At 40.6% G+C, this 12,459-nt stretch overlaps 1 protein-coding gene across 1 annotated transcript in view; it reads right to left on the bottom strand.

Annotated features, from left to right (window-relative positions):
* ccnf (cyclin F) overlaps nt 1-10,612 on the bottom strand; it is a 44,480-nt gene extending 33,868 nt beyond the window's left edge. Inside the window, exons 1-4 of the mRNA XM_057817576.1 lie at nt 10,365-10,612; nt 2,076-2,227; nt 1,890-1,996; nt 1,744-1,811 (exon numbers count right to left, since the gene is read on the bottom strand). Of these exons, the coding sequence (XP_057673559.1) occupies nt 1,744-1,811; nt 1,890-1,996; nt 2,076-2,227; nt 10,365-10,377 (340 nt within the window). The 5' untranslated portion in view covers nt 10,378-10,612. The remainder of the gene's footprint in view (nt 1-1,743; nt 1,812-1,889; nt 1,997-2,075; nt 2,228-10,364) is intronic.
* Nucleotides 10,613-12,459: the final 1,847 nt, after the last annotated feature.

Below are 12,459 nucleotides of genomic sequence, written 5' to 3'. Positions count from 1 at the left end.
AGGGGAGATAATGTTATTTGAGTTTTATAGTTTTATTGCACTCATAAATATGCATTAAAACGCTGCATGGACCATGAATCTATCTCCATATTTCCATCATTTGTCCTTTTTCAAAACCGAAAGCAGCACAAAAGACTACATATCCCAAGAGCCGTTGTGATGTCAAGAAGGACGAACCGAATGTGATCATTTTGAATTAATTTCCGAACGAGGCGTCAACTAATGAAAGGGAGGCGTCCAAAGCAAGCAACGGCCGGTTGGTTTGAGCGAGCGACTTTGAAACGTGCAGAATGAATCCAAAACTATATTTAGCGCAAACTAATGCATTATTTCATTAACTTAAGGAAGAAGATGAGCCATATTTGTCGTTGTTTTCTTTGGATGAGTCGGTGTCTCGGCGAGCAGAAGTGACAGCATTGTGCAAATGGCGAAAGAGTCGGCTGTGTGACGTTGTGTGTGATCGCAGCTCCGTGACCTGTTCAAGAAGAAGCTTTATTGAGTGCGCCCCAAAAAAAAAAAAACTTTATTGGGTCGCATGCCTGAAAAATTTGAATTGTCAATATTTTTAATGGGCTGTTAAAGGGTTAATTACAGGTGTTTTAGCTCATTTCATTTTATTTTATTTAAATGGGCTATTATTTTATTATGTGTTTATATTTTACAAATGTTATGTAGTATTCATTTATATTGTATATTTTATGTTGTATAACTTTAGTTCCTATGTGAATATTAGTTCCCACTTGTTTTGTTGTGGTAGGAGGGTTTTGTATTGAACACGGGGGGGTGTTGGTTATTATTATAGCAGAGAAGACAGCAGTAAATCACCAAAGACAAGTCAACTGTGCCCCGATCTACCACTCAAGAGATCTGATGGACTCAAAAAGTGGGTTACGATTGCATATTAGTTTGAAAATCGACGGGATCCACCGTATTTTTACACCGGTAGTAGTACTGATGCAGGAGGGTCGCTTCTCGCGTCAAATATTAAATTCTGCTGTTCTTTCGCGTGTGTCGTGTGGAGCCACTTCTGGGACGCGTCCGCACTGCGACTGGTGTGCATTGGCTTATTGACTTTAACGCCCGCGTTTCACTGCGTTCTCGCGGCGGCCACATTGTCGCGCCGTTGACGTTTCTTACTGTCTTACAGTGTTGGTCCTCATTATAGGAGAGACGACGGAGTACATATAATAATCTACACAAAGAAACTGTAACCCGATCGACTCACAGCCTCGAAAAGTAAGGGTTACATTACGTCAGAAACTCGTTTGGTACGCCTCCGTTCCGAACCGAGCACCACGTACCGAAACAGTTCAATACAAATACATGTACCGTTACACCCTTACTAAAAACGCATTATCGGTTTTTGGTTTTGATGACAGAAAGTTTACAACCGAATGATGTAGTAACCCCAGTTATCTCAAGCATTTGAAGAGGACAAAGGTGTAACATTTTTCCCCCAAGCCTCTGGGTGATAATTGAATTAGCAGATGTGACAGACAACGTTGACCAAATGGTTAAAGTAAACGCTAGCTGTATAGTAAAATGTGAGCTATTTATTTCTGAAATGGGTGCGCCTCATTCATTAAAGCTTTTGCTGATTGTTTGACCGCACCCCGAGACTCTCAGTCTTTGTGCGTCGACTCCCATTTTCCCTCAAAGTCTCCAGAACAGAAAACAAACATGGGTGAGAGGTCGAGAGACAACGCTAACAGTTTGCACAAGAGAAAAACCTATTTTACTTACGTCCTTCGTTGTACAAATACGCAATCCCTAACTTGACGGCCGCTTCGAAATTCCCTTTTTCTGCAGCTCTGGGAAAGAAAGTTGACACGTAAGGAAGTAAAAGACACAAGGGTGAAAAAATGTCAACTCATTTTCTCTTTCTTTACCTTTCAAACAACCATAAATTTTCAGGAGATGGCCAAACGTCTCTGAAGCTGGCCCGGGCCCAAACACTGGCGTGGTGGTCAACAATGTCACGCAGCTGAGAATGGACCTACAAATTGAGAGTTTGTTTAGTCGCCGACAAACGGCGGGGGTACGGCAAAGCGTTCTTTGGCAAAAAAGCGACTCACAGCCCTGACGGACAGCAGGTCCTCGGCGGACAGACACTGAAGCACGCAAAGGAGGACCTCCTCGGGCAGACTCAGCAAGGTGACGGTCGACGTGCGCAGGCGGACCCTCTTTCGGACAGGGACGGTGTAGCATTTCGGGCAATGGCAGTGGACTACACAAAGAAAAGGGAGTTATTGGCTTTCCATTCCAGATATAGCATAACACCACAAGAATACATTCATAAAGAAGGGTGGAAACCTCTGGGTAGTTCACAATACGATTTGCGATACAGGTACGACAGGCCTGTCGCGATAACAAATTTTAGTCGGCGATGTATTTTCTCATAAATTATAGCCGATATTATTGTCATTTTTTAAAACCAATTTAACGACGAATGTAATGACAATACATCTCAATAAATCACCTATTCAAAGGCAATATTTTTTCTGACAAACAAAAAGAAAATATCAAAAATTATAAATATATATATATAAAAAAAACAGAAAATGCATAACACGTCATTTTAAAGCCAGTTAAGTGCAGAATACGAAATAGGGGAGAAACCCCATGTTAACAGATTTCAAGCCAAATTATTATCATTTACTACATCATATTATCATTGCCAATCAGATATTTTATAACAAGTGCCATTTTAAATCTATTCTTAGTGTAGAATCTGTAGGCCTGCCTGATTTGTAAATATTGTAAGATTTTTTTTTTTTATCTTTCATGAGAGAATATGCAATGTTGCTTTGGACTTTTAAGGTGTTCACTGAGTATTATTACACTCTAAACGTAACTCGTAGCATTAGCGTTAGCATACAATGCTGGCCAAAAGTATTGGCACCCCTGCAATTCTGTCAGATAATGCTCAATTTCTCCCAGAAAATGATTGCAATTACAAATGCCTTGGTAGTAATCTCTTCATTTATTTTGCTTGCAATGAAAAAACACAGAAGAGAATGGGGGGGGGGGGAAATGGAATCATTTTCATTTCACACAAAACTCCAAAAATGGGCCGGACAAAAGTATTGGCACCCTTTGAAAAATCATGTGACACTCCTCTAATTTGTGTAATTAACAGCACCTATTACTTACCTGTGGCACATAACAGGTGGTGGCAATAACTAAATCACACTTGCAGCCAGTTAAAATGGATTAAAGTTGACTCAACCTCTGTCCTGTGTCCTTGCGTGTACCACATTAAGCATGGTAAAAATAAAGAAGACCAAAGAACTGTCGGAGGATTTGAGAAGCAAAATTGTGAGGAACCATGGGCAATCTCAAGGCTAAATCTCCAAAGACCTGACAGTTCCTGTGTCTACCGTGCGCAGCGTCATCAATAAGTGTAAAGCCTATGGCACTTTGGCTAACCTCCCTAGATGTCAACGGAAAAGTAAAATTCACGAGAGATTTCAACGAAAGATTGTGCGGATGGTGGCTAAAGACAAACACTCAAACAAGTTCAAGCTGTCCTGCTGTCCGAGGGTAAAACAGTGTCAACCCGTACTATCCGTTGGCATCTGAATGAGAACCACGGTTACCCAGGAAGACCCCACTTCTGACCCAGAGATATAAAAAAGCCAGGCTGTAGTTTGCTAAAACTTACCCGAGAAAGCCAAAAACGTTTTGGAAAAATGTTCTCTGGTCAGATGGGACAAAAGTAGAGCTTTTTGGGGAAAAAGCATCAACATAGGCTTTACAGGGGAGAAAAAACAACGCCTTCAAAGAAAAGAACACGGTCCACACAGTCAAACATGGCAGAGGTTTCCTGATGTTTTGGGGTTGCTTTGCTGCCTCTGGCACTGGACTGCTTGATTTGCAGCATAAATGAAGGGCCCAGTGTGAGAAAGCTGGGTCTCCCTCAGAGGTCATGAGTCTTCCAGCAGGACAATGACCCAAAACACACTTCAAGAAGCACTAGAAAATGCTTTGAGAGAAAGCACTGGAGACTTCTAAAGTGGCCAGCAATGAGTCCAGACCCGAATCCCATAGAAAACCTGTGGAGAGATCTGAAAATGGCACCCTTCAAATGTCAGGTGTGCAGGCAGGCAGGTGGTGTGTGGACCCAAATGCAGGGAAAGGGAGGCGAGGCAGATAGATGGTCCAAAAATGATTTCAAGCCAACAAAAAACAAAGTACAAAACAAAGGCTGTGGTGATCCAAAAACTCTTAACAAACAAAAGTCAGGCTAACTAATAAACTTACTTTCCAAGCAGAATGAGGAACACGAGGAACTGGGGAAAAACGCTGACATGAACGTTGAGATTGACATTGACAATGACGCAACAAGGACTGACAAGAAACTGGGTGCTTATATACACACCAGGCATGAAAATGGGTCAGGGGTTAAAAAGGGTGTGGAGGAAATATGTTCCAGTACACTGTATTGTACACCCCAACAAAATATTGAGCTCTGTCGACCCACACTGTGTTTCAGCAGGGCCATGCAGAGACCGGTGGAGGGGTGGGTGCTCGTAGATCAAAAGGGGCACATGAACAAGTATTTAAAGGGGATGTTTCGGCAAAGGGGGTGTGAGACATCAATAGAACCGTTATGCGCCAAGATAACAAATATTGATAAAGTTAACAAAAAAATCAATCACATTAATGAGCAATTATCGAAAATAGATCGAAAATGACGAACACTACCGAAAGTGTTCCGGAAACAGCCGAATGGGGCGGCGACGTCACGACAAGTGATTGAAAGTCGAGGCGGAGCTAGGTGCCATTGTTTTTTAACGACGAGAGAGTAGCGTTGGGGTTTGTTTGACCAAAACATCACAACAATGGTTCAAAACTGCTGTGCTATGTGGTGTACAAATAGTTGTTTATCGGAATATAGTATCCATGAGTTCCTGAACGCGAAAAAAAAAAGCTGGACTACACAGAAAATGGGTAAAGTTCGTCCGTGCAAAGAGGGCTAATTTTCTAGACACAGCCTCCGGCACGCTTTTCTGTGGTGCGCATTTTCCAACTGAAAGCTTCTCGAACTATGGACAAGAGAAATCGGGTTTTGCTAAAAGATTGCTGCTCAAAGCAGATGCGGTGCCCACCGTACACCAGCCACCTAAATGTCCCGAGATATCAAGAAAGAGGACGATGACTGGCAAAGGAGGCTAAAGCTACGCAAAGAAGGGAGCAGCCAAGCTTGAAATGGCCAGAGTGAGTACTCTTTTATAATTAATAAAAAAAAATGTCACGCCTTTGGATACAGGACTCGACACATGTATAAATGATCGTTCGTAAAATATATAGAACAAATCCTCTGATCCCGTTCATATTTGTGTCTGATGGCAGAGCGAAAAGCTATGATAGCGCAATAAATTATAATTATTCTATGCATTCCTTTATTTTGCAGTCACGGTGTATCAGCTTCACAAAAAGAAATGCTAAACAAATCATTGGTGTTTCCCACACGATCTGCTGCCGATGTTTCATCAGTGTCATTGCTCCCCTCAATGACCGTTTCATTACGCTGCATTGGCGTTCGTTTGGGCTCAAATTGGTCACCTATAACACCGATTAAAGCTTTGCAACTCTCCTCGTCACCATTAGATGAACATTCGTTACGTCCTTCTACGTCGGATTCGTCGCTGAAACTAGAAACGAAATTGTCTGCCATCATCGCCGCCATTCAGTATTAAAGCACTGAGCCTTTTTCTTGTTGAAGAAACAGCCCTCACTGCCAACTCTGAATTCTCTTTTATTGACAACGAGCGGTGTTTCTTCATGAGGGAACCTGGAATATGTGCAGGACGAACACAATGCATCAGCATAAACAGCTCAAAACACCCCTAATTCTCCCCACACTAGAAGGAATTATATTGATGCAGACAGGCGCTGCCCCCCTAGTGGCCGGTGGCACTCTCTTCACTTGACGTGACGTCACGCACACAATCTGCCAGATCTCGGGCGCCGGTCGTTTTAGCTTGACAATCGAGCCAAATTTCTCTCATTTTCTTGTGTGTAATTACACGAAGTGGCATGATATGAATACAAAAGGCATGCGTTTATGGATAAATGATGGAATATCAAAATTTTCCCAGGGCGCTACATCCCCTTTAATACACCTTAAAACAACATAACTTCAATTTTAACCAGCTTTAGATAATAATTGGCTGCAACTGTGACATACTTTAATTGGGAGGGGGCAACAGTGAATAGAAATCAAAACTGTCATCAACACTTTCTGGCTGTGACTCAGTCAGTCTGCCTCTTTTCTTCCTTCAACCTCTGCATCAAAACTTCCTTCCTCAACTTGTTCATCTGAGAACAAACCACATCAGATGGTCACTGAGCCACCAACAGCACAGTTTTCTTAAAACTATTATTTCATTATTATCCATACTTAACAACTCTAGCACCTAATGATTAATAAAGCAATGACATAAAAATCTTACAGAAAAATAACATTGTAATTGTGTTTATAATTGGATTTAATACCCGACTATCCTTGCAAACTTGTTCTTACCAGGTCTGCTATTCACCCAGCTGATGAGGTATCCACTGCCTTTAGCAGCCTCATCTAACTCCTTTTTTTATCCCTCAATCTCCCTTCCCTACGACGCATGTCTATGTCATGAAATATAAATATTTAAAAAAACAAACAGACTCCCCGGTGGCTTTTAGTTTTAAAGCTTTCTTAATTTCTTTCTCACTCAATAACGATGGAGTTAGATTTGTGTTTTTATTATTCAATCAAAAAACAAAGTTACTTCTATCAAAAACAAAGTTGCTTCAATCAAAATACAGTATATACTTTTAATCCCCAAAAGTAGCTTCAATATAAAAAAAAATGTTTTTGATTGCAATAATAAATTTGAGACAAAAAAAGCATTTGAAAACTATTTTTCTTGATTGAAACAAATTTTTCCATTTAAGTAATGTTATGCGTTTGGGCCACATTTTGGCTAGGACATTTGTGTCTTTATTATTCAATCAAATAAGTTGGGGCGCTACTTCGCGGTTTTCACTTATTGCGGCGGGTTCTGGTCCCCATTAACCGCGAAAAACGAGGGATCCCTGTATTTCTGAAAAGCTTTAAGAAGCAGGACTCATTCCCACCACTCGTCGGGCCGCTGTTGTGCCGACACCCGCCGTCAGCTCAAATCCAAGCCGAAAATAACGCGTCTCCGGCGGACGACGGGAGCGATGTGAGGCACCCCCTCCATCCGAGAGCATGCCGCTTAATTTGACTCAACAGTGTGTTTCTTCATTTATGTAACCCGAGTCTGTTCTGTGCCGCCCCGCGTTCCGCTCCCACCTCTGACTAGGCTGGGACGCGAACCCGCGCGCCGCGACGAATCTAGTCGGCAGGCAAGTTCGGTAACCACTGCGCCAATAAAGCTCGAGCCAACGGCGCAGCCGTTAGCGACCTTACATGAAGGAATCGGCGGGGAGGTTTCCACGTGCTACAACCGATACACTTTCTGTGTACCCGTTACATTTATATTACTGCTAAATACACAAGCTTGATGCCAATTTAACGGGAGCTATTTTTTTTCATGGGAGATTTGGCTAGCTCTGGCAGTGTTCAACGCAAGCTGCAACGAATGGCAGTAACTTTTTTATATCGCAAAACGTGAAAACGATTGAAACCATTACTCACCAAATTCAATCTGCTGGCAAATACAGGCAAGTGTGTATGCTGCGCTCTGGTCTGCCCCGATGTGGATAAGGCCTGCTTTTTGTTTTCGCTGCTTTGCAATGCAACCGAGGGCTCTCCGAGCACTCCATGTACACGCGTAAGGAGTGCGCGCGTTTGGAATAATGGAACGCAGCTTGGGCCGATGATTGGTTCTCGTCAGCGAAGCATCTAGAAGGATTTTCTGACTGTGTTCTTAAGTGCTCAGTTTACGTACTAAGTTAATCACATTATGATAATAATAATAATTAAATAAAACCTCCCGACCACCCCCCTCCCAAAAATAATTTCTCCTCGGATCTACGCAATTCACGTAGGTCGCCCTTTTTGACTTCAAAACGGCGAATTTCGCCGAAAGGTGAGAGATTTTCATGCCTGAACACACACACGCAGACAAGGGGTAACGAGACAACGAGGAACAGCTGGGTAACACAGGAGGATGCAGATTAGAGGATACACTAGGAGAAGGCACAACAGGTGAAATCAATGGGCAATCACAGGGACAAGTCACACTAGGAGAAAACCAACACAAACCCTAACATCAAGTTGGCCAAAGAAGAATGGTCTAAAATTCCAGCAGAGCATAGTAAGTAACTCACTGATGGATACCGGAAGTGGTTGTTCGCAGATCTTTTGTCTAAAGGTTGTGCTACCAAGTATTAGGCTGAGGGTGCCAATACTTATGTCTGGCCCACTTTTGGAGTTTTGTGTAAAATGATAATGATTCCATTTTTTTTCCATTCTCTTTTGTTTTTTGACATTGAAAGCAAAATAAATGGAGTTATTACTACCAAAGCATTTGTATTTTAAATCATTTTCTGGGTGAAATTGAGCATTATCTGACAGAATTGCAGGGGTGCCAATACTTTTGCCCAGCAGTGTAGCTTTAGCATGGCAAGCATCCTCTTAAACTCTCACTCACACATCTTGTCGTGATGTCCCGGTGGGTTTAATTATTAGAAAATAATGTAGCCTACTGTTCTTGCCGAGAGTATAATAATAATAATAATATAGTGCTGCAACGATTAGTCGATTAACTCGAGTATTCGATTAGAAAAAAATATTCGACTTAAATTTTGCTGCTTCGAGTATTCGTTTAATTAAAGTGGCGTTATAATGGTTTATTTTGAAAGGGTTTGCATTTAGTTTTATTGGTTAGGGTGGATACACTGCCCTCTGGTCTGCCTCATTTCACATGGCTGAATCCAACTGCTCCCTGTTAAGACCAACGTGAACCAAGTTTTTGTTTGAGCTAAGGTTTTTTAATACATTCGTAATTTAGTTTATAGGTATATTTAGCCATTTTTTGTCGGAATAAGTGTCTGAACCATTTGTTAAGAGCATTATTAAAAAAAATTAAAAACTAGCATTTTATAACATTTGAGCTCGCGGACTTTTGAATTGTAAGTTAGCCAATTGTTCTTTTGTTGTACATAGATCCTCATTAAAAAAAAAAAAAAATACTGTTTTGAGGCTCAGCTCAGGTATTTTAATTTTTCATGTTCCTTATCCGAGTACTCGATTATTCGAACTAACTAGTTCATCGATTAATCGACTACTAAAACAATCAATAGCTGCAGCCCTAAAAAAAGAATTGCTGAGTTGGTTGGTTGGTTTAGTAGCACTAAACCAAATTGATCCTTCAAGTCTCAGGTCATTGTAAATTTGAAGCTGTTGAAGCAATTTCCCCCCCCCCCAAAATTGTCTTTCATAATTTACGTACTTAAAAAAACAAACAAACAAAAAAAACAGTATATTGGCCTCAAATATCGGCAACCTGCTTATTTTATTATTATTTTTTTTAGATATCTGCATTTGAAAATCTTATATTGGTCGACCTCTAATATCGATTTACTGAAATGTTGCACGGAAATATTCTCATAAAAGCAGGCAAGTTTTTTGACAGATTGTCCGCCAATGTGCAAAAAAAAAAAAAAAAATCATTTTCCATTAAGACATAACTTGTTTTTCCCTTTTGTTAGTTGTATTGTAGTTTTTATCGTCACACTGTGGGATAATCGTTATCGTCAGACTTGTAAAAACAAGAGGTTCACGAATCCTTACTCCACTGTTCATTATTCACCAGTTTTGCCTTTGTGGTATTCAAATTGTAAAGACAATTTCCCCCCCATAGTGTTTTATTCTGAAAGTTCCCCTAATGTTTCAAAGCAGGCACTTTCACCGTCACATTCAAGTTAGACGACACATTTGCAAAGTAGATGTCAAGGCCCACTGTATTTTCAGTAAATATGCAGTTTATATTTTTGTTTTGCACAATAATTGTACATTTAAAGCCATTTAAAAACTCAATATTACTGACCGTTGAATGAGTTTCTGCCTGGTGAACGCAACAAGTCAAACCAAGTGAGCGCCCAAATTTCCCTCCTGTGGCTCTCGTGGTGATAACTTTTATATTACGATTAAGTTTCACTCGCTCGTTGTGTAGTTTTTGACTACTTCAACACTTCACAAGCCAAATTGGGACATGTTTGAAAGAAATTCTGAGGTCAACATTGAGGTAATATCAACACTTTAGCTTGGCATATCGAGCTAACACTGCTAACTGTCAAAAAGTAAGTTGTGCTCTAGTAGAAGCCTATCAAAGTAATTCATAAGAACATTTCCAAACTCAATTTGATATTTAAGAGGGGAAATTACTTACCACTGGTTTTCATTGCAAATGTACTCAATGTAGAGTATCTTGAATTTTCCCACCGGCTACACGTACGACAGCACTCAATTCACGACGACGCCGATTAAGAGGAGATACTTGAGCAAACATACACCCCAAAAGACAATTTGGGGTAATTTGTCGTCAGAGGGTAGCCCCGGGTACACGTTGGAGCAACACTAATAACTAATGTTTGAAATAGTTGGCCGAATTCAAATCCCAGCGTGAGTCCTTCCTAATCAGGCACGCCCCAAAACTCCCCGAAGCACCGCCTACTCCGTCAGTTTAAACACTGCATTTACTCTGATTGGTCGTATCTAGGTCGCTCACGATTGGCTAACGCTCTTACAAGTCGCTCTTATTGGCCAGATTTATATAAACGGCAAAACACCACGACGCGATTGCATAGCGTCATTGCAATTCGAAGTACGCGCTCGCCAAGACGATATGTCATTGGTTGATATGATTTGGAGGAACGCCTACTCTTCGGCCTGAGGATTGTGGGATACGTAGTTACGCGAATAATGTACGGTTTAAAGGTACGGTATTTAAAGAGACAGACACGCAATCGGCTGAAGTCAAACCGATTAAGTTGAAATTGTTTTAAGAAAACGTTTTCTTAATTAGACAAAGAGATACGTGTGTGCAAGAATGCCTGGTAAAAGTACAACAACTCAATTAACTGCAAGCTTAATGGAATACAAGCTTGACTACTTTTGGAAAAAATTAAAATACATTTTTTTTTTTTTTTTTTTTTTAGAAAAATGCTTCTATCATTAGATTTTTACTAATACTCAAAATAAATAAATAAATAAAATAATTCAAAAATTCAAAAATGCATATATTGTTTTTAGTATTTGAAAAAAATAGAAATTAAAGCCACACTAGGTGACTTTTCAAGCTTTATAAAACATTTTGATAACATTTGTGATGATATGTCGACTGGCAACTAGTTGAATGACACCTTGTATATCTTGAGGGGGTCTGTATCGCTTTCACTAATTAACTTTGAGGAGGGTGGCAGGAATGCTGCCACACAAAAAAAACTACAAATGTGCTGACTGCTTTACGGCATACGTCCCCATTTATGATAAAGGCCATGTGGTCGATGTGAACGCTTTTGAGCGAATTCTGCAATGATGGCAGAGCAACAAAAGAGACAAAGTTTTGTCTGAGGAAGAAAAAAAGGAACCCTAACTTACCAGGATATACAGAATAAACATTGGCCCGGTTTTCACTTGCTGGCGCGACCCCCCCCTCCCCCCAAACCGAACTTGTCAGTGCTGACGAGTTTTTAGCCACATTAAGCCATACGGTTGCTAACCGTCATATGCTATTGTTTAGCCACAACTGGAGTCATTACCTTATTACTTTTTATCCCTTACACAGCCGCTGGAAACAGAAATGTTATTTAATCCATCTGCAAGTGACCATCATGATTTTACAACACTGTGCGGGTGTGCGCTGGTCCTCATGGGAAACGCAGTCTTCTTTGAGGCAAAACACTACCGCTTTTGTCCACCGGAGTCGCTAAAGTCCACCAAAACTGAAAAGGTATCAAGTGTTGCTTTAAAAGCACAACAACTCAATTAACAGCAAGCTCAACGGAATAAAAGCTTGACTACTTATGTAGAAAAAAAAAATACACTTTCTGTTTATTGTAATTCTCTCTGTGAGAGAATTTTATTCATGCTTAAAACACAACCATTATACATCATATTATGTATGCTTTTGTTATGCTTGCATGAGAACATTGCAGCATAAAGCATCATTGTTATATCAACCTGTTTGAGTGTTCCTTCCCATAGACTGTATCACAATTATGCCCAAATATGGACTGTTATGTTCCTGTTTTCCAATTAGGCCTGAATGAATACAATGAGCGACTGTGGTTTATCAGACTAAGCTTATCTTCGTTCTAGCCAGGACCGGTGTTCAAGGTCTCAGCTCAAAGATGTTTTTGTATGGAAAAATACCCAGGTTTGTGAGATGAGTTTTGTTTCCTAGTAAGTTTCGTTTCACGGTGGACTTCGGCACTGCCCTTTCAACAGTATAAATGTCCAGCCTCTGTTGTACTTTTTCGTAC

Source organism: Corythoichthys intestinalis, chromosome 16, assembly GCF_030265065.1.
Source record: "Corythoichthys intestinalis isolate RoL2023-P3 chromosome 16, ASM3026506v1, whole genome shotgun sequence".
NCBI lineage: Eukaryota > Metazoa > Chordata > Actinopteri > Syngnathiformes > Syngnathidae > Corythoichthys > Corythoichthys intestinalis.
Note: the sequence above shows the minus strand (reverse complement) of the source record. Positions and strands in the feature narration are given on the sequence as shown.